The sequence below is a fragment of the Cornus florida genome, unplaced genomic scaffold, assembly GCF_030987335.1.
Source record: "Cornus florida cultivar Cherokee Brave unplaced genomic scaffold, ASM3098733v1 CherokeeBrave_3.0.0_Hap2_Chr07, whole genome shotgun sequence".
NCBI classification, from domain to species: Eukaryota; Viridiplantae; Streptophyta; class Magnoliopsida; order Cornales; family Cornaceae; genus Cornus; species Cornus florida.
Genome location: NW_026775577.1, coordinates 40,929,516 through 40,950,019, shown reverse-complemented (window position 1 = coordinate 40,950,019; position 20,504 = coordinate 40,929,516). Strand labels below are relative to the sequence as shown.

The 20,504-nt window shown below is 33.7% G+C and overlaps 1 protein-coding gene across 2 annotated transcripts; it reads right to left on the bottom strand.

Moving 5' to 3' along the window:
- Positions 1 to 10,777: 10,777 nt before the first annotated feature.
- Positions 10,778 to 13,731, bottom strand: LOC132267647 (8-hydroxygeraniol dehydrogenase-like). 2 transcript variants are annotated; one of them, XM_059768781.1, is made up of 5 exons: positions 13,625 to 13,731; positions 13,260 to 13,373; positions 11,531 to 12,044; positions 11,252 to 11,402; positions 10,778 to 11,039 (listed from the first exon to the last, which is right to left on the bottom strand). In XM_059768781.1, exons 1-5 carry the CDS (start codon positions 13,720 to 13,722, stop codon positions 10,813 to 10,815), a joined length of 1,104 nt encoding a protein of 367 aa, XP_059624764.1. In that variant the 5' UTR covers positions 13,723 to 13,731; the 3' UTR covers positions 10,778 to 10,812. The 2 variants fall into 2 exon arrangements, with proteins under 2 accessions (XP_059624764.1, XP_059624765.1); XM_059768782.1 differs by having other exon boundaries at positions 10,778 to 11,015.
- Positions 13,732 to 20,504: the final 6,773 nt, after the last annotated feature.

Genomic DNA, 20,504 nt, shown 5'->3' with positions numbered 1-20,504 from the left:
GATAAAATAACTTAGAAATAACCCTAGTTTCACTTATTTTTACTTTTACTTTTATTTTTTTATTTTATCTAAAAAAAGGAAAAATATTCACACACTCCACTCCCTTTTTCTTTTTATTGGTTGTTTTGCCTGTACATATTTTAATTAGCATTTGCACAAGATACTTAAGGGCAGATCTCAACAAGATACGGTCGGGATTTCATCACCCGTTTTCGTAGCCCACAAATCACAAAATTCGAGCATTTGTCAAACACTGAGCTAAATTTAATTAAAATTCATTTAGATATCAACCATTTCTAGGGTTACCAGCTCATAAATAAATTTTAAAAAGAGGTGTTGGTAATGCTAGTTTAGGTTCGAAACGTAGTTGACTTGAGTTAATAAACTCTTTGGGGTGTCTTTACACCTAATGCCCTAAAACCGTCTAGTTGGGAATCATTAGCCTAAAGCTTGTTACATGGGTCATCTAGAAAGCTTAAGGAACTTAAACATTCAACAACTTGCCATACTTGAAAAATAAAAATAAAAAAAATAAAAAGAAAAATTCGCATATGAGTCATAATTTAAGTCATGACTTCATGCTTTGGATACTTTTAACTTGGAAGGAAATATTAATGAGTTGAAGTTATTATGATGTAATATAAGAATCAAATGGTAAAACACATAATTTGATACTAGTTCACTTCAAAAGGAAACTAGAGATTGATTGATATTGGGAATATGTTGAATTGAACTTGGTGTGGGGACCATAGTATTATTGCATGTAATTAGAGGTTTGGGATTGCTTGAAAATATTAATCTTTCTTATACTTGACATAATAGCTAACTTGATGATGATGTGTATGCAATAGTTTGCTGATCCCATGGAAATAATTGTGCCAAGTGCATTGTGTGCACCATTTTGAATGTTTGTAGGTATCATATCTGGAAACCCTCACGAGGATATAGCTCGTCCACTAGGGTAACATAGGGGTTTAAGGCCTTATTGCATATGGTAAATGCAATCGAAAGTAACATGCGAAAGTGGCACATTTTTAGTTAGGAGTCAATTAAAGTAACAATTTTGTGAACTTATCTCTTTTTACCTTTATTTGCTAGAGGATTAGCAAAAACTTGTTTAGAGATAATTTGATAAGCGCACAAAACTTGTTATTTTATACTTAATAATAAATGATTAATTAATACTTTTTATTAGATAAATATTCTTATCCCTGCTTTTCATGTTTTATAGGGGCTGATTTCGGAATAAGAAGAAAAGAGACAAAAATAGCAAAAATGTGATATTACAAGATTAATGAAAGTCGAATTCAAATTTGACTTTTCCATGTAATCAGCAAAGATCAAGCCAAATTGGAAAATATATCATTCGAAATTGGAAAGCACATTAAGTTAAAGATATCAAGCCAGAATGGAAAGTATATAATTCCTAATTGGAATGTAGCAAGATTTTAGGAAGATTTTATTTTATTTTATTTTCACTTCTGTAATTAGAATTTTCCCCTCCCATTCTATTCTAAACTCTATAAATAGGGATATATGTAGAGGATGTTAAATGTACATTCTTAGTGAGACAAAATAATAAAAGTTAGAGAATTTTTGTTTTCAATTTATTTCTTATAATTTTTGTTATGAAGATTGTTTTTATTTCTTTATTTTGTTTACTTATTATGCTAGCTTAAACACACCTTCTCAAGGGAGTGATAAAGCCACCATGGCTGAAATATAATTAAATTTAGTTTAATTCTTTTATGAAATTTTCTTTTAAGAGCATTACTCTACTTTTCTATTTTGTGTTCTTATTTTGATAAAAAAATTAGAAAGATAATTCTTTATATTTGCCAATTAATGGTAATTCGAAGAATGCCTATTTCTATTTACCAAAGACATATCAGATTAAGTAAAATATATTCTCAAACAATTGTTATTTCACACTATTATTTTCTTTCATCTTTCCAAGTTGTAATTGAACTGGTGAAGTGATTTGCTTATAATTAGGAAAATTTACATAAAGAGAAATATACAAATTTATTTATAGTAAGTTGTGGTGGCGGATTTTTTCCTTGAGATTTTTCTTATTATTTGATCATAATTTATTTCATCTTATTTATTTATTTTATTTTTAGTTCATTAGTAAAAAAATCATTAAATTATTTTAAAAGTGTTCTTCCTTCAATTTTGGTTTTAATTTTGGAGTCAAATCTTCGATGTGTGTTCGACCCTGCTTATCACTATTTAATTGTTAATTTAGTCTTTGCAGGTATTTCTTTTATTTTTGTACGAAGTATAGAAGAGTAACGACAGAATTCATAAATCTACACTCGTCACAACACCCAAAAATAAAAGACTCTAGTTAGTCTATTAAAAGAAAGTAATGTAATAATATAAAAGTTTCATTTTTGTATTGAATACTTTTTAAAAGATTACGCAAACATAAAGAATGATTCAAAAATAAAGGTAAGCTTTTTGGTTTTTGTATATTTCGAATCACTTATTGAAATTCTTTTTAATATATGATGGCCGGTTTGAATTAAGTACTAATGCTTATGTGTCTAATAGATGCAATGATTTCTTATGACTTAAACAACAAATTCAAATGAGAATTTCTTATTTATGGGAAATGGGAAAAAGTTTTGTTGAAACCATTGAAACATTTTGTTTAATCTTAGATAGTGAATTTTAGTTAAATTATTTTCAACTCTTTATGTTTATTCAATTTCCCTCAATTTGATTTTATTTCAAAACTTTATGTTAATGGACTTTCCTTTACATTTGATAATGATGTTTATTTAAGAAATTCTAATTTGTGAGTTATGGTATTCTTATTGATGATTTTTGTAAATTCAAACTTGATAGTTTATTTATTAAAATCGTTTTGATTTTGCATCATAATGTTAGAATTAAGTGTAGCTCAATTGATGAAAAATTCATCTTTCTTGTAGCATAAAAGACTCGGCCAATATCCAATGAAAGGTTAAAAATATTAATAAAAAATGAAATTCTTCATAATCTAGATTTTACTAATTTTAATGTGTGTGTATGTGTGGATTGTATGAAAGGTAAACAAACTAAACACACGAAGAAATGAGTAATAAGAAGTGCAAAGCTTTTTTAATTATTTTTAAGACATTCGTGAACCTTTTGATGTTCCATGTTTTGGTGGAGAAAAATATTTTATCATCTTTATAGATGATTTTTCACGTTATGAATATATCTATTTGTGTTGTGAAAAATCTCAAGTAGTAGATACTCTTGAAGTATATATAAATGAGGTTGAAAGGCAACTAGATAGAAAAGTAAAAATCGCAAGGTCGGATAGGGGTGGTGAATATTATGGAAAGTATGATGAAATGTGCTAATGCCCTGAACCATTTTCTAAACTCCTTCAATGCATGACATTTATGCTCAATACATTATGCCAGGCATGACACAGTCGAAGTGTATAGCTGAAAGGCATAATCGTACTTTAGATATGGTTAAGAGTATGTTAAGTAATTCCTCGTTACCCATAATGTTACCCATAATGTTGTGGATGTTAAGTAATCTAAAGGGTACAAGTTTACTGTCCTAAACATAGTACGAGAATTGTTGAAATCGGAAATGTCAGATTCATTGAGAATGGTAAAATTAGTATGAGTGATAAATATAAAAATATGATTATTCAAAAAGTTAGGACACAAATCCCTTTATCTACAACTTCTAAAGAAACAATTGTTCAATTGTTGAACTGTATAATAACGAAGAACAATTGAATGATCAACAACTCCATGATGAGATTATTACAAATGAAAATATTATAGAAGAACCACAAGGAAAAACATTAATTAGACGAAAATTAAAAAAAATAAAATTATGCTATTCCAAATGACTATGTGGTATATTTGCAAGAATTTGATTTTGATACTAGGATCTATAAGGATCCAGTTACATATTCACAAACAATTAATAGTATTGATTTTATTAAATGGATTAATGCCTTGAATGAAGAGTTGAAATTAATGGAAGAAAATGAATTCTAGAAAATCGTTGAATTGCCTAAAGGATTTAAACAAGGCGGGTGTAAATGGGTCTTTAAAAACGAACATGATTCTACTGGCAATTTGAATGATATAAAGCCAGACTAATAGCCAAATGTTTTATTCAAAAATGAAGCATTGATTATAAAGAAACCTTCTCTCCAATATCTAAGAAGGATTCTTTTAAAATTATCATGACATTAGTAGCTCATTATAATTTAGAGTTACACCAAATGGATGTGAAAACGGCTTTTCTGAATGGGAATTTAGAAGAGGAAGTTTATATGGAACAACCTGCAGGCTTCACATTATATGATAAAGAATGCATATTCTATGAACTTAAGATGTCAATAAATAGACTTAAACAAGCTTCTCGACAATGGTATTGTTGAAAAAGAGAAAGAGAATATATGAAAATGTATATCTTACTGAATGAGTAATACAATAATATAATGGTGTTTAAATAAGAGAAGTTACGGGAGTAGGCGAGTGGAGAATAAGTAAATCCTAAAAATGGTAACTCTATATTTGGTAATGAGAGGTAGATGACTACTCATTCAATACTGTATAATGTGACAACTTATATAATACTGTACAACACTCCCCCTCAAGCTGGAGAGTAAATGTCAATAACTCCCAGCTTGCTAAATATGGAATCAATAGAGTTCTAGGGAAACGCCTTAGTGAAGATGTCTGCTAGCTCTCTACCAGAAGGAACAAAAGGTGTAACAATCTCATTTGAGTCAACTTTAGATCGAATAAAATGGCAATATACTTTAATGTGTTTAGACCTCTCATGGTAGACTGGATTGCTAGCAATATATATAGCTTCCTAATTGTCACAATGGAGAGGAATTGGGTACTGGACTGAAATCCTAAGTTCCTGTAAAAGAGTTTTCAACCAAGTAAGTTCATAGGCAGTGTGTTCCATGGCACGATACTCTACTTTAACACTAGAACGAGCCACAACTGACTATTTCTTACTCCTCCAAGTTACTAGATTTCCTCTTATGAAGGTGCAGTAACCCGTGGTGGACCGTCAATCAGAAGAAAAATTGGCCCAATCTGCATCTGTGTATCCCTCAATCCGAAGATGTCCAGAAGATCGATAAAGCAGATCACGCCCGTAGCACCCTTGAGATACTTTAAGATGCGTACAACTGCCTCCATGTGAGGTACCTGAGGAATGGTCATGAACTGGTTCACAACACTGACTGCATATGAGATGTTTAGACGAATGATTGTGAGGTAAATAAGTTTACCTACAAGTCTTTGATACATATTTGGATCATCGAGTGGGTCACCATCATCCACTTTAACTTTTACATTAGTCTCCATGGGTGTAGGTACATGTATCGAACCAAGATATCAAGTATCCTGTAAGAGATCAAGAGTATACTTTCGCCGAGAAAGACTAATGCCTTGCTTTGATCGAGCCACCTCAAAACCTAGAAAATACCGAAGTTTGCCCAAATCTTTAGTAAGGAAGGTAAAACTCAAGTGATGGATTAGAACTTGTATCCTATCTTTATCACTGCCGATGATAACGATATCATCTACATACACCACAAGAATCACAATACCATGTTTCATTTTCTTAAAAAAAAAAAAAAAAAAAGAGTGATCAGCCTGACTTATAGTCCTACCATGAGCTACCACTGTTTTACTAAACTTATCAAACCATGTACGAGAGGACTGTTTGAGGCCACATATAGACTTCTTGAGATGACACACACACTCCCCCTTATACTCAAACCCAAGTGGTTGAGTCATATTGTAATACTCCTAATTTTAAAAAGGATAGTCTCGGTAGTTATTTATTTATTTTAATTATATTTATTTATTTATTTAATTAATTATTTGACTAATTGCTTATGTGTTTAATTGAATTAGGTATCACTTGATTATTTGATTATGTGTCTATGTATTATTTGTATTTATCTATGTGTTAATTGTTTAATTATATTATGTGCTTAAATGGTGTTTTGATTAATTGTAAATTAAATGTTTTCTTTTCTTTTATTATTTTATTTTATTTTTCTTTTATGGTTATGGTTAGTAGTAATGGGCCAACCAATTGGGTCCCATAGACTACTTGGATAGGAGGTTGGATGTTTATGGATTATTACCCATGGATAATATATGTATATATATAGATATATATTATATACATATATAAAAAGGAAAGTAATTTATTAATTATTTTTATGGTAACTTGGGAAGTAATATTTAATCTGATGTATATATTTATTTAAATAATAAAAATATACATAGATTTGATACGTGTTATATTTTAAGTTACTTTATAATATTATGGTAACTTAAATATTATTGGATAATCAATTAATAAATAATGGAATGTGTATAATTTATTTATTTAATAAATATATACATAAATTATATACGTAACATATTTTGCTTACCTTTTTAATATTTTTATTTTCATTTTTTTTTAAGTTGACTTGGATTGGGAAAAGGATTAGGGTTATTTTATTTAGCCTATAAATATATAGATATAGGTTGTAAAAGGGGGTTAGAAATATTCACGTGATATATACTAGAGAGATAGTGTTAGAGAGGGAAGGAGGAAAATGAAGAAATGATGAGAAAAACCCTTTACAGAGAAAATCAAGGAAGAAGAAGTTTAACTTTCGATCCGAAAGTTTAAGGCAAGTTCTTCTTCTATCTCTTTCCCTTTGATTCGTGTTTCTGTACATGCCTAGGAAATTTCTGGATTTATTAAACACATAAAATTAAATAATTATGCATGTTTAATTGGGTTAGAACATAGGTTTTATGAAATTGGTTCACATCTGTTCTTGTGTTATGAATTGATAAAATGCATGATTTTGATTTGATTTCTTATGTGAATTTTTACATGTTTAAATTACGTATTTTTCATATTTGTGGAATGATGAAATGTAGAAACATTCCTAGGATTCCTAAACATTAAATAGGGATTAGGTTTGGGTTTTAATAAATTTAAATAGACTCAATCATAATGATGCTTGCTATTTGAATGTTTTAAACAAACGAATGGATTTAATCTTTTAAAATATTTTAGCAATTGAGATTAAATGTGTAGGATGAATTTGATATAGAGAATCCTTATTTAACGGTATAATAAAATATCATCATGTAGAAGATTCAGTTTGTGTAGGACATATGATATAGGAAGTTTAAAGAAATAATAAGTCATTCATATTATGTGATAACTTGATATCATATTTATCATAGTTATTTATGGAATGTTTGATGTATTTCCTTAATTGTTACATCAATTGTTAGATTGTGTGGTTTAATGCACCGGTATGGGACGGTGGCATTCTAGGGATGGATTAACTTATCAGTTAAGTCCTACCTATTTTATATAAGGGAATGGATTAACTAAAATGTTAAGTCCTACTTATATTTAAGTCAGGTCAGCTGAACAAGTTGAATGACTTATGCATAATTAATTTATTATATAAGGGAATGGATTAACTAAAATGTTAAGTCCTACTTATATTCAAGTCAGGTCAGCTGAACAAGTTGAATGACTTATGGAGGATTAATTTATACTGGATAGGATGGTTACTAGATTATATATATATAAGTATGGTGCCATGATATGAGCTTGAGTCTCAGGATCAATGGTTAGGGCGAGTATATTGCCAGGGATGTGTAGCAAAATATAGTATAGTTGTGTACCCTGGTAGGTCTAGGTACTCATGCCCACTATATGTGCGTTTTGCATGTTGCCTACTATTCAGGTTGAGACAACCCTATAGTCTAGTGAGGTTCCTTTAGTGTGTATATATATATATATACGGACTACTAGTTACTGTTGGATTGACTAGGATGTAGACGTGTATCGGATCTCTGCTTGGACTGTAGTAGAGTAGAACTTGTTTATGGGCCTGACCCACCATTATTTTTCAGGTGTTCGTCACGAATAGAGGTTGTTCGTGCTGAGCGGGAATCAGTCTACTTCATTCTTCCGATACTACATAAGAGTTCCTTTATGATTCAGTTTCCTGTTTTAGATTACTGTCATTTGTTTAGTTTGGATTTTCTAGGGGTCCACACAGTATGGATTCCCGAGTTGTATTTTGGAGGATCAGTTGTATCAGAAAAGTTTATTAATTAATGGAAATATATTATGAGATTTATTATTAGATTATCATTTTAGTTTCTTGTCAGCATTTTATTTATTCTTCTTTATTCTTTTGTACTATGTGTTCGTTTATTATCAATTTATTTTGATATCCTCGGGTATTCGGGCGTAGGCCTGGCCAACCCGCATTCGGAAATTCGGGGGTATCACATCCATGGATGTAGGCATTAGTGCCGAACCATGTATATGATGTGTTCTCTATCTTTCTCTCTTCCCTCTTCCTATTTTACATCTTATATTTTCGCATCCTAAATTTAACATGGTATCAAAGCAATGATCCTAGATCGTTTGAATCAAAGTTTGCTTGTCTTCTCTGTGGCTACATTCGGAGCGCTGCCAAATTATTATTATTATTATTATTCCTTTCTTTTACTGGTTATAGAAAACAATGAAGGAGAAGACCAGTAAAATCTTATCCGTTTCTGGTTCAGATCTCTCTTTATTTTCCTTTTTTGATCAACCATAAGTTTCCAAGTGACGTCCCGCACCGTCACGAGCCAATGCTCCTGCGAAGTAAATCTGACTCATGCATCACTACCCATGGATCTGACTCGCACTACACGCGTCTACGCGCTCCTCTTTCACCAACGGTAGTCAACCATTTGAAATGGTGACTGACTCACCATCATTTCAGTTACTAGTCAGAAAGAGGTTGTTTGTGTTCTAGCCATTGCGAGGTGTGTTATCTCCGGTCGAGTCCTTCGTTGCCACTTTCCACGTTTTTACGTGCTTCGCTGCTGTCGTTATTATGCTCAGTTTGGTGAATGTCTGGCGTCATTTCCGAATTCGCCTTTGGTTGCATAGACTTCCTTTGCTTTACAGTCGCCGTTGGCGACACCTCTCATTCTGGCGACCTCATTCTTCCACCACAATGCCTATTTTCTCCTTCCATGGTTGGTTTCCACCACCTGAAAAATTTTAGGCAGTGTTTGCCTTATTTTTGGCAGGGTTTCTTTTTGACTTTGTGATTTGTTGAAGAAAAAAAAACGCCCTTTTTCTCGGCTTTGTTCTGACCCATTTTCTCAGCTTTGTTCCAACCCATTTCTCGGCTTTGTTCCTACCCTTTTTCCAGCTTTGTTCCGGCATTGTTTTGGCCTTTCGGATGCTTTTTGCTCCATCACCGTTTTCAAGATTTCATCTCCAAACTCAAGTTGGCTTCAAGAAACCTATCTTGAGTTTGCGGGAGAATATTGAAATATATATATATATATATATATATATATATGTATTATATTCTGTTTCTTTTTTTTTTTTTTTTTTCCCTTTTTTCCTCTTTGATTTATTCCTTTTCTCTGCAACTTTATTCCTATATATTGTATATCAATACAATGTAAAAATATCAAGTACTTCAAACAATAAGAGAAATGTAGCCTCAGTGGCTCTTGATTCATGGATGTAGGCCTTAGTGCCGAACCATATATATGATACATACGTTCTCTATCTTTCTCTCCCCCATCTTTTTATTTTACATTTTATATTTTTGCATCCTAAATTTAACATTTAGTGTCGCAGGTTTTTGTTTTTTGGCATACAAATAGATAGATGACAAATTAGGGTCATGTTTGTTCCATTTTTATTTTTAAAAAATTATTTTTTTCATTTTCGGATCAATTTTTTATTTTTTATTTTTCACATATGAGGTATTTTTGCAACTTACAAGTGAGACTAATCCACCTCAGGAACATGAAACACCCCAATTTCATTTCATTGACCGACTCTTCCAAATTCAAAACCTTCTATTCTTTCACTCTCGATATAATCTGTCCCGTCCCGCCATTAAATGGAGAGAGTGGGGCAAATGGAGTTAGTAGTCTGTTTGTCCCGCCGGGGCTAAGATTGCACACCAATTAAAAATCTATCCCCAAGTACGGGCAGGAATGGTATGGATAATTCTCAACGGGGTGGAGCTTCTCACAGCCATCCCGCACTAGCCTTCTGCTTCCAAAAGATCTGTTCTTGTTCCCACAACTTACTCAGTCTTCCTTTTAGAAACTAAACATTTGCAGCATCAAGTTCACTTTATTCCTGAACTTGCTTGATTTCTTCTTCAGTGTTTGTAATAAGCTGTTGTAATTCCAAATTTTTGCTTTACTCAACCTCTTTTAGCTCTTCTTTAAAACTTACCGACCTTGGCTTTTAATCTGAACCGTAAGTCTAGTGTAGTCATAACTCTAAGCCTTCTCAAAATTTCCCTACAATTCGGATCTTCCACCCATCCAACGTCTAAATTGAAGCATCTACCCACTCTCTGTCTAAGTTCCTCTGTTTCCAAAATCAGGGCCAAGTTGGACATCAAATTCAAGCTCAATTGAAAGATCTCATCCTAGGCCAGACCATATCATAAATATGAAAATCAATAGACATAAAACATCCTTGTCAAAATCAAAATAGCAAACTATTGAAATCAAGCCGAACAACAATCAAGTTTGTATCTACAAAATTGGCAAACAAAGTTCTTTATTTATTTATTCGTAACGAAATCCAAGTACAATGTTGATCCTTTGGTTACAATTCCAATGATATAGGAAACAAAGTTTAAAAATACAAACGTGGACTCATCAACTAAAGTAAAAACATCATCAAGCCCCATACAAACCTGATCCACTCTCGAAAAATACCCCAAGTTCAGAAGCCACAAGACTTTCAGTCGACTTTTAATGTGTTCCCAATGTCGATGACAAACCGGTATTTGACATCAGATTTCTCAAGACGCTCCATGGCAGTGTTCACATAATCCATTGGAATGATTTCAATGTCCGGTTTTATGTTGTTCTTTGCAGAAAAATCAATCATTTCTTGCGTCTCTTTCATACCCCCAATAATACTCCCAGCAACTATCTTCCTCCCTGTCATTCCACATTCCCATTTAGCTACTAGTCAGAACACTAAACAGCATAAAACAGGGTCAATAATGGTAATGTGTGTGAATTCAAGCACTATAACAAAATTTTATTACTCTATGTTTGGCTGCATGGAATTGGAGTCTTGAAATTAGAGAAAAACAACTCAGAAATTTGAATTCCAATTCCGAGGCTACATTTCCATGCAACCGAACATAGCCTTAATGATTTCATATGCTTACCCATAAGCAAAGGCATAACAGGTAGTTCAAGTGCTTTAGGTGCACCCACCAAAACAAGCTTCCCATGAGACTTCAATAAAGCAATCAAAGGCATGAGAGGATGAATAGCAGAAACAGTATCGATAATACCATCCATTGTGCCCACTGCAGCCTACAAACATTCATCATATCATATCAACACATAATTACTAATGCATTGCCAAGATTTTCCATAAAGATATAACTAACAGCATATATACCTAAATGTGACATACATTGGGTAAAAATAAAATTGGTTACCTCCATCTGATCTTGGTCGCGGCTCACTAAAAATGAATCAGCACCGAGATGTTCAATTGCTTCCTTCTTCTTGTTAGGGGATGTACTAATCACTGTCACCTTAGCACCAAAAGCCTTTGCAAACTTCACAGCGACGTGACCAAGCCCGCCTAGACCTACTACGCCCAAATGCTGACCAGGCTTGTCAAGCTCAAAATACTTGAGGGGGCTGTAAGTTGTGATCCCAGCACACAAGAGAGGAGCAGCAGCTTCAAGAGGCAAGTTGTCGGGAATGTGGACCACAAAGTGCTCGTCGGCAACCATGTGATCAGAGTAACCTCCATATGTGATTGTTCCGTCATGGTATGTTCCCTTGTAGGTGACTATCATTTTGGGGCAGTAATTTTCAAGATCGGTGGAGCACTTGTCGCATGAGCGACATGATCCAACCATGCAACCCACACCCACTCTGTCTCCAACTTTGAACTTCTCTACCTTGCTGCCTACTTCTGTTACTACCCCAACAATCTCATGCCTGAATCAATCAATAATTCAATTCACTCAACATGTCAATATTTTTATTCATAGAGATAAACTAATTTTCTCTCTCAAGTGTATTTAGACAATTCGAAGAGTTTATTTCTTAATCAGATCCATGGTATCAAAATTTTAATCATCAACTGACTTTATACTAGTTATTTCCTGTCAAGAATCAAACAAACCATAAGCTTAAAATTCATTAATCATGTCAGTGGTATTATATTTTGTTTGATTGTTTTCATTTGGATTATAGGCTGGATTTGTTTGTTTTCATTTGAATTACCTAAAAAGTTAATCATTTCTAAAATTTTATTATTTATTAATCATCAACTGAGGTTTTGTTTGTTAGTTTTCATTTGGATTATAGGCTTTCTGTAGTTAACTTTGTTTGTTTTTTTTTTCTTTTTTTAAATTATTTATTTATTTATTTTATCATTTTTGACTTTTGGAAGTGGTCTTGTTCAGTTAATATGAGCAGGGACGGAGCCAACGAAGGCCTAGCGAGGCACGTGCCCCCCGAGTTGGTCAACAGCCTATAATATATGTGGTATTTTTTTAAAAAAATTCCATATATATGAAAAAAAATTATATAGTGTCCCCCCTCAAATTGTTAGGTCCTAAAATTATATTTTTATTTTTTCTTTTATTCTTCGCATTTTTTAAATTTCCTTAGTAGAAAAAGTCAAATTTTTCTTCCTCAATTGAAACTTTTTAACTATTTCCTTTTAAAGTTCTCTCATTTTTCTTTCCTTTTATATTTTAATAATTTTTTTCTTCTTTGTCTTTTGAATTATATATATATATATACATAGTCCATATTATTTTTTTTTGACAACGTACCCCTCTCACTTGAAATCCTGGTTCCGTCACTGAATATGAGGGTATGCCTTCAATTGTTGAGCTATATATATATATATATATCTATTTTGCAAGCTGACTTAGGAAAATAAAAATAAAAATAAAAATATTATATTTTTTTCTAGGATTATTGCTATACCCAATTTTATCTTTGGTTGTTGAAGGAAAAAGGGATTTTGTTGAACAAATGCACTATGTGCATACCCGGCCATATATATATACATATAAAGCTCACTCTGTCAAATAGTGTTATTCATAGATAATGATATTTATTTAAATATAAAATGAAACAAAAGTGAAGGTCTAAACTCTAAAGGACTTAGAGACAAATATGAAATGTCTCAAATCATACCCTGGTACAAGAGGAAACTTGGAGCCGCCAAAATCATTCCTGATATAGTGAATATCAGTATGACATATCCCACAATACAGAACTTTGAACCTCACATCTTTATCACTAGTTACCCTGCAACATCATCATATAATGATTATAATCCAAACACAACCTCAAATCAGACAAAGACCACCATCCAAACAAACAAATAAAAAAAAAAACTATTTCAAAATAGATTGCTTATTTGCTTCTAAGATCATCACACAATTACGTACACATCATATTATAAGAAATATCAGTGCGAAGAAAGTTTCTTATTCACCGGTGAACGTGATCATTACTGTATTATAACAAGATATGTTAATTCGAGAAATTGGTTATACCTTCGGGAGAATTTGAAGGGTGCAAGAGAACCAGCTGGTTCTTTGGCTGCCCATCCAAGGGCCTCAATTGGGTGCTGTGTTTCTGGTGATTTCGCCATTAAATTAGCAAAGAGCCAAAGAGGTATTCGGATATATGAAAGGAATGGAAGTATAGAGAGAGAAACTAAAACCCCAGAATAGAGAGAGAGGAGAGATCAGATGGTACTAATATGGCGGGGACTGGAGGCGTTTATATAGTTAGGAGCATGGCTTCGGCTTACTTCAGCAGTGAGGTAAGATTTTTCGAGATGTGGATTTTCGGAGAAATTTTTGTTTGAATTTTCCGGGAAAATGAGGGTGTCGGATTCTTCGTCACTGTACACGTCATACCAGAATCTAGGACTTTAGACGGCGATTTGCCACGTCACGTTGTAAAACGGCTTGTTGCCGAAGCGAAATTTTGTGCGAGACATGTTAATGGGCCTAGTGGATGGCCCAGTCGACTGGTCCACTGGTGGGTTTGAGTTGGCTTTATGTGGGCTAATGAAATAGTCCGAAGGTTTCAAGAAAAATGATTTTCTTGCTTGGGAGTTTGATTTTCTTTTTTCTTTTTCTTTTTTTATTGGGGTTATTTTGACAATTTCAATGTTTGGAGATTTTTTTTTGGACATTTTCTATGTTATTAATTACTTCAGTTCTTGAAGAAAAGTTCAGCTTATTTCAAATATATATTTGAAAAATGTTGCACAAAACTACCTTCTAACCAAAAAATACACCATCCCTAAAAATGGCCAAGAGTATGGTTTTACTCTGGGTGGTAATTGGTATAACCTTTTCTTTCTAAAAAGGAGGTGGGCGATTCGACCCAAATGAACAAAATTGTGTGGCCCATATGAGTTTCTCCAATGTCTTAGAAAGCCTCTCTAGTGTCAAGTCTAAAACTGTCTCAAGACTTGTTTTATACTCCCACTGCCTCAAAAAGAATGTCACGTTTGGGGAATCGTGATTCTTCAATTTGTGAGAGTCACGGTAGACACTTTTTTTTTTTTTTAAGATAGATGGAGTATATCCTATTGGAAATCATATTTGACTTTAAGCATTAAAGAAGCTTAAGTAATTAGCTTCACAGTTTCATTAGATGAATATACAGCTATATACGAGTTACAATTAATGTAAAGATGGAAAAAATATTCAATCAAGTGATGGTTATACGTAAGGACAAGATTTAAGATATTTCCAATATTAAAATCTATCTGTAGTAGTCAGGATAAATGACTGGTGGATGGTGTTGTCTTTTGATGAGGAGAGATCAAAGCTTATTCAGTGTGCCACTGCAAGATGGTGCTCCCATTGCAGACACTGATCTTGGAGCTTGGAGCGAAGAAGAGTGAAGCGATGGCGAGGGGGAGGTTTGGTTAAGGCATTAGCCAGTTGGTCATTGGTGACAGCATCAAAAACTTGAAGTTAGCCTTTCGTAACTTTGTCATGCACAAAATGGAAATCAATTCAATGTGCTTCATAGGAGAATGGAACACTAGCACAAAGAAACGTGGCACCGACATTGTCGCAGTGAATGGTATGTATAGAGGGAAGAGAGACACCAAGCTCACCAAGGAGTGATTGACAGGAGAGCTCAGCAACGGTGGCTGCAACAGCACGATACACGGCTTCGATAGAGGAGCAGACCATTGATCGTTGATTCCTAGAACTTCAGAAAATTGCATTGCCCCCAAGATAAACGACATAGGCAAAGGAGGAAGTACAATCACCACATTTACCAGCCCAATTCGCATCGGATAAGACATGCAGAGTGAGAGGAACCCAACGCTTGAGGAAGAGATCATGGTAAAGGGTGCCTTTGAGATAGTGGAGAAGACGCTTAGTTGCTGCCCGATGAGTTTGGGACGGCTTGTGCATTGATTAAGAGAGTTTATTGCCTGCAAAGGCTATGTCAAGGTGGGTGAGATACAGATATTGGAAAGCCCCAATAGTAAGGCAATAGGTAGTAGCATCAGCCGGAAAAGAACTATCATGGAGGTGAAGAGCAGCGGTGAGTGAAGCCAAGGGGGCTGGCAGGGCTACCAAGGGCCATGTATATATATTAATACTCTCTCTGTTCTATATTAGATGTTCTTTTTGGGGAGTCACTACAAGAAAAGTGTGTTTTTACGACCAATATTTACGAGGTTTATTTATTTTGCCTCATAAAAACTGCATTTGACGAGGATCATAAGGTGTTCCTTGTAGTTGTCGCGTGCTTTCACGGGGTTGTAAGCAGCGTCCTCGTAAAAGAATGCTTTCACGAGGTGTTAAAGGTGCTCGTTAATATATGCATATATTAACGAGGCGTTTGTCAACTTTAACGGGATATTAGTGCCTCGTTAATGAAGGTCAACTTTAACGGGATGTAAGCGCCTCGTGAATGAAGGTCAACTTTAACGGGATATAAGCGCCTCGTTAATGAAAGTTAACTTTAACGGGATACAAACGCCTCGTTAATGAAAATTAACTTTAACGGGATACAAGCGCCTCGTTAATGAAGGGGCCCACGGTTTAAAATTTCCCTCCCCTCCACTTTTTTCCTTCCCACCTTTTTTTTTTTTCGTTCCCCCCATTTTTTCCCTCCGCTGATTTATATACATTTTACTATGTGGGCCCTAAACTATGTCGTTTTTTTTTGGGGCCAATTAACACGTACTGTAAAACACTTTTCTATTTCATTTCCCATTTCATTTAGCCCTAACGTTCTCTTTCTCCTTCAGCCGCTCTCTCTCCTTCCATCACTGATCTAGCCCGATCTTTGAATCCGTTTGGTTTTCCATCACAGCTCTCACCTTCCATCACCGGTCATTACAACTCTCTCTCCTTCCATCAGTTTTGTTGTATTCAGCTTTCTGAAAAATACCCTAGCCTCTCTCTCTATCTCTATCTCTCTGTGTCTCACGCCGAGGCACTACCACCATCAACCCACATCCTCACACCATCACCAAGCCCTCGCTATCTATTCGAACCCCACTGCCGCAAGCTTCTCTGGCCAAACCTCTTGGCTGTCGCTGCTGCTCTTTCCTCTCTTCTCGGTCTCGCTTTCTCTGGCCGATTCTCGGTCAAGGAGAAACCACATCTCGCCGCCGGCCACCACAATTCCAGTTCCGGTCATCTTCTCCAGCCAAAAATTTCAGGCTGAGTCTCTCTCTCTCTCGTTTTTCTCATTTTTCTCTCGGGTAAGCTCTTTTCAACCTGAAATTTGATTTTTGGACTTTGATTTTGGAAGGGGAATTTAGAATTTCCTACATATATCTGTGGTTGTGTTTATTAGGGCTGTGAATGTATAAGTCTGTGATGTGAAAAAGGAGGATGGGTTATGGTAATGGAGAATGGACTAAAAAAAAATTATGTGAAGGGCTTGTCCCAGATTTTTGAAATTGAGGTAGACGATGAATTGAATTGGAAATTCTAAATTGAATTGCAACTTCTTAGGCCTTTAAATTTCATATTATATATATATGGCCTTGTGTTGTATCAAAAATTCTGGATTGTACTTGAATTCATAAAACCTGTGAGATGATTTTGATATAAATACATCTCTGTGACTATGCTTTTGAACTAAAATGGGGCTGTGAAATTTAAACTAAAATGATGTATATATCTTGTTGCCATGTTGAAAATTCTATGAAGCTTGAGACTATGTTTTGATATATACCCATACATTGTTTTGTGTTGAATGATCATTGGGGCTGAGGTTTTTAAACTGCTTGATATACATGTGTCCATTTATGTGTTTACAAAGCTTTTGGAAAATTGTGAATGGGCTACAGTATTTCGAATTTTCTGGTTAGAGCTATAATAGTGACTGAGATGGGTTATCTTGATTTTTCTGTTAAAACTCATGTAGAAGAGAATTGATGAAGCTTTATACTTCAATTCATCAATGACTCATCCCTAAATAAAATTTCTCACTATTGTTGGTGAAAGCTGCCAACTTTAAAGATATATATATATATATTTCAAGAATTGTAAACTTTCAGAGAGTAAATAGGAATTGAAAGAGAATAGCATGACTAGATACCAAAGTGAGATTATAGTCTACATACCTTCAGGCCTTTTGGTTTCAACATTCGATCTCTCTTTATTTTCACTTTCTGGTTTTGGTGCAAGTGCAGCTCCTTCCATGGTCTGCTCAACTACATAAGTTGTAGTTTTTTATTTTATTTTATTTTATTTTTTATTATTATTTGTCCAGCTTCCTAAAATAAATTTCTCACTAATATATGTTGGTGAAAGCTGCCAACCTTAAAGTTATAATATGCTAAACTAAAAATAACAGGAAAAGAAAATACTGTATTTCAAGAATTGAATACTTTTAGAGCGTAAATAGGAATGGAAAGAGAATAACATGGCTAGAAAACGGAGTGAGGTGAAAATCTACATACCTGTACTCTATCATGCATTATGAATAGTTAATCTTGTTGTGTTTAGCATTTTATAATTTTTTTTTTTTTTTCTTTTCATTTCAAGTACTTAAAACTTAGCATACTGATATTAAGACTTGTGTGATACAGTTACCTGCTTGGATTTTGTACCATAAACAATGAGGTGGAGGACGTGTCTGAAAAATTGAAAGTCAAGTTGTGCCGATGATTGAAGAACAATGTGAAGATTTACTTGTTGATGTGTTTTTGACAAACATTGAAATTTCTTTTGCAATTTGGCACATTAAACCATGATGAATTGTCTTTTGATATGTTTAATGGTGTATGCATTGTGAAATCTTTTGATATATTTAATGGTATATAAATTGTTGAATTGCAAAATTGTCTTTTGAAGTACTGTGTAGTTAAAATTGTGACCAATATACAAGTTATATGTGGATGATTGGGTAACATTAATTGAATGTGCTTTTATTAAATATAAATAAATAATTATGTTATTTACATGGTCGTCACAGCTTGTGAATAAAAGTCTTTACATTATTTACATGGAGAGAATCTCCCCGTAAATGAATTATTAACGAGTGGCTAGTAACATTGTAAATTAATTATTAACGAGTGGCTAGTGACACCGTAAACTAATTATTAATGAGCGGCTTTTTCCATTGTAAATTAGTTACTAACGAGACGCCTGGTGTCTCGTTAATAACTAATTTACAATGGAAAAAACCGCTCATTAATAATTAGTTTACGGTGTCACTAGCCACTCGTTAATAATTAATTTACAATGTTACTAGCCACTCGTTAATAATTCATTTACGGGGAGAGTGGTGTCTCGTACTTTACTATTTTACGAGCACTGCAAGTCCCCGTAAAAAGTTAAGAGCATTTACAAGGGCATAATAGACGAGGGTGTCATTTGCGTTTTCACGAGGTGTTTGGGCACTCGTAAAAGACCTTTTTTTTTCTTGTAGTGAGTAGAACTTTTAAAGGGACATGTAATTATTGCATTGTCCTTTTTAAAAATTACAAAGCTACCATTTCAAGTTTAAATATATATATATATATATATATATATATATATATATATAATCAAGTTTGAAATTTTTAAAAATTTAAGGGTATTTTATTGAAAGATGTGAAATATGTTATTTAAACATGATAAGTGGACAAGTATTTTGGAACAACCCGAAAAAGAAAGATGGATAACTAAATTAGGACGGAGGGAGTATTTATTATCGATATGAATTCTAACAGGAAAAAAAAAAAAAAAAATTGTTTTGCGCACAACAACTATCTTATTTAAGGACTTGCAACTTATTGATCTCTCTCCCCCTATTTATTTATTTTGTAGTAGTAGTAGTTCTCCTCTTATTTATTTAAATTATTTTTTTTCTTAATTTGTTTTGTTTTAGATTATTTCAAGAATACGAAGAAGTTATAAAGAAAACACCTTCACATTATAAGGAAATAACAGTTAACCTCTCTGCGGGAGTATCACTAGACATGCTCTTAGTAATATATATTATAAAAAATAATAATAATAAAAAACATTATTATATTTGTATATTCTTGGTGATTTTAATTTCATTGTGCTAGTTTGGCCCCCGCCCAACCCAACATTCCTAGCTCCGCCCCTGGTGAAGAGGCTCGGTGGAAGACAATGGAGTCAAATTGTGTTGCAAAACTACCCTTGCTGATTTCACATTTAACTCCATTGGCAAGACTGCATCATGGCCAATGTTAGCCGATAAGGAATAGTTCCTATACTTGTTCGCTTCGAGTTTCTATAAGCCCACAAGGCTTCTGACAGAGCTTCATGCCATCTTATTGGTTTGTCTTTGATCATCTTTTCGATAATCTCAATCGTAATTTTGTTTGAGACTTCTGCTTGACCATTCCTTTAAGCATAATAGGGAGTTGAGGTTAACATTTTTACTTGCATATTGCGGCCGAGTTGCAATACATCACCTCCTCTGAATACAGATCCATTATCAGTAACGATTGTTTCTGGCAAACCAAATCGGTGAAAAATGTGTCGCTCTAAAAACTATATGATAGTATTTTGAGTTATTGATACATATTCTTCAGCTTCCACCCATTTGGTAAAATAATCGGTAGCTAAAATCATCCAATGATGCCCCTTTGATGAATGAGGATTAATCTTGCCGATTAAGTCCATGGCCCAACCTTTAAAGGCTATGGTTTGACTATTGCTGGAACCCACTACATTGGGCCATGCTTTTGATAATCTGTGCATCCTTTTGCATAGATCATACAATCTTTTATCATTTCAGGCCAATAATACCCATATTGGCGGATCAACCATCTCATTTTTATGCCTGCTTGGTGAGCTCCGCACATACCTTCATGTATTTTTGCCATAATCTTTAATCCTTCAAACTTGCTAATACATTGAAATAACAAATCATCATCTGCCAATCTTCTATAAAGATCTCTATCCATAAATACAT

Excerpts from the sequence above, each read along its gene's own strand:
- LOC132267647 (XM_059768781.1), bottom strand. The coding sequence starts at position 13,722 with ATGGCGAAATCACCAGAAACACAGCACCCAATTGAGGCCCTTGGATGG. Across the intron at positions 12,045-13,259 it reads AAGTTTCCTCTTGTACCAGG|GCATGAGATTGTTGGGGTAG; the intron begins GTATGATTTGAG and ends TGATTGATTCAG. Across the intron at positions 11,040-11,251 it reads TGTTATGCCTTTGCTTATGG|CTAAATGGGAATGTGGAATG; the intron begins GTAAGCATATGA and ends TCTGACTAGTAG.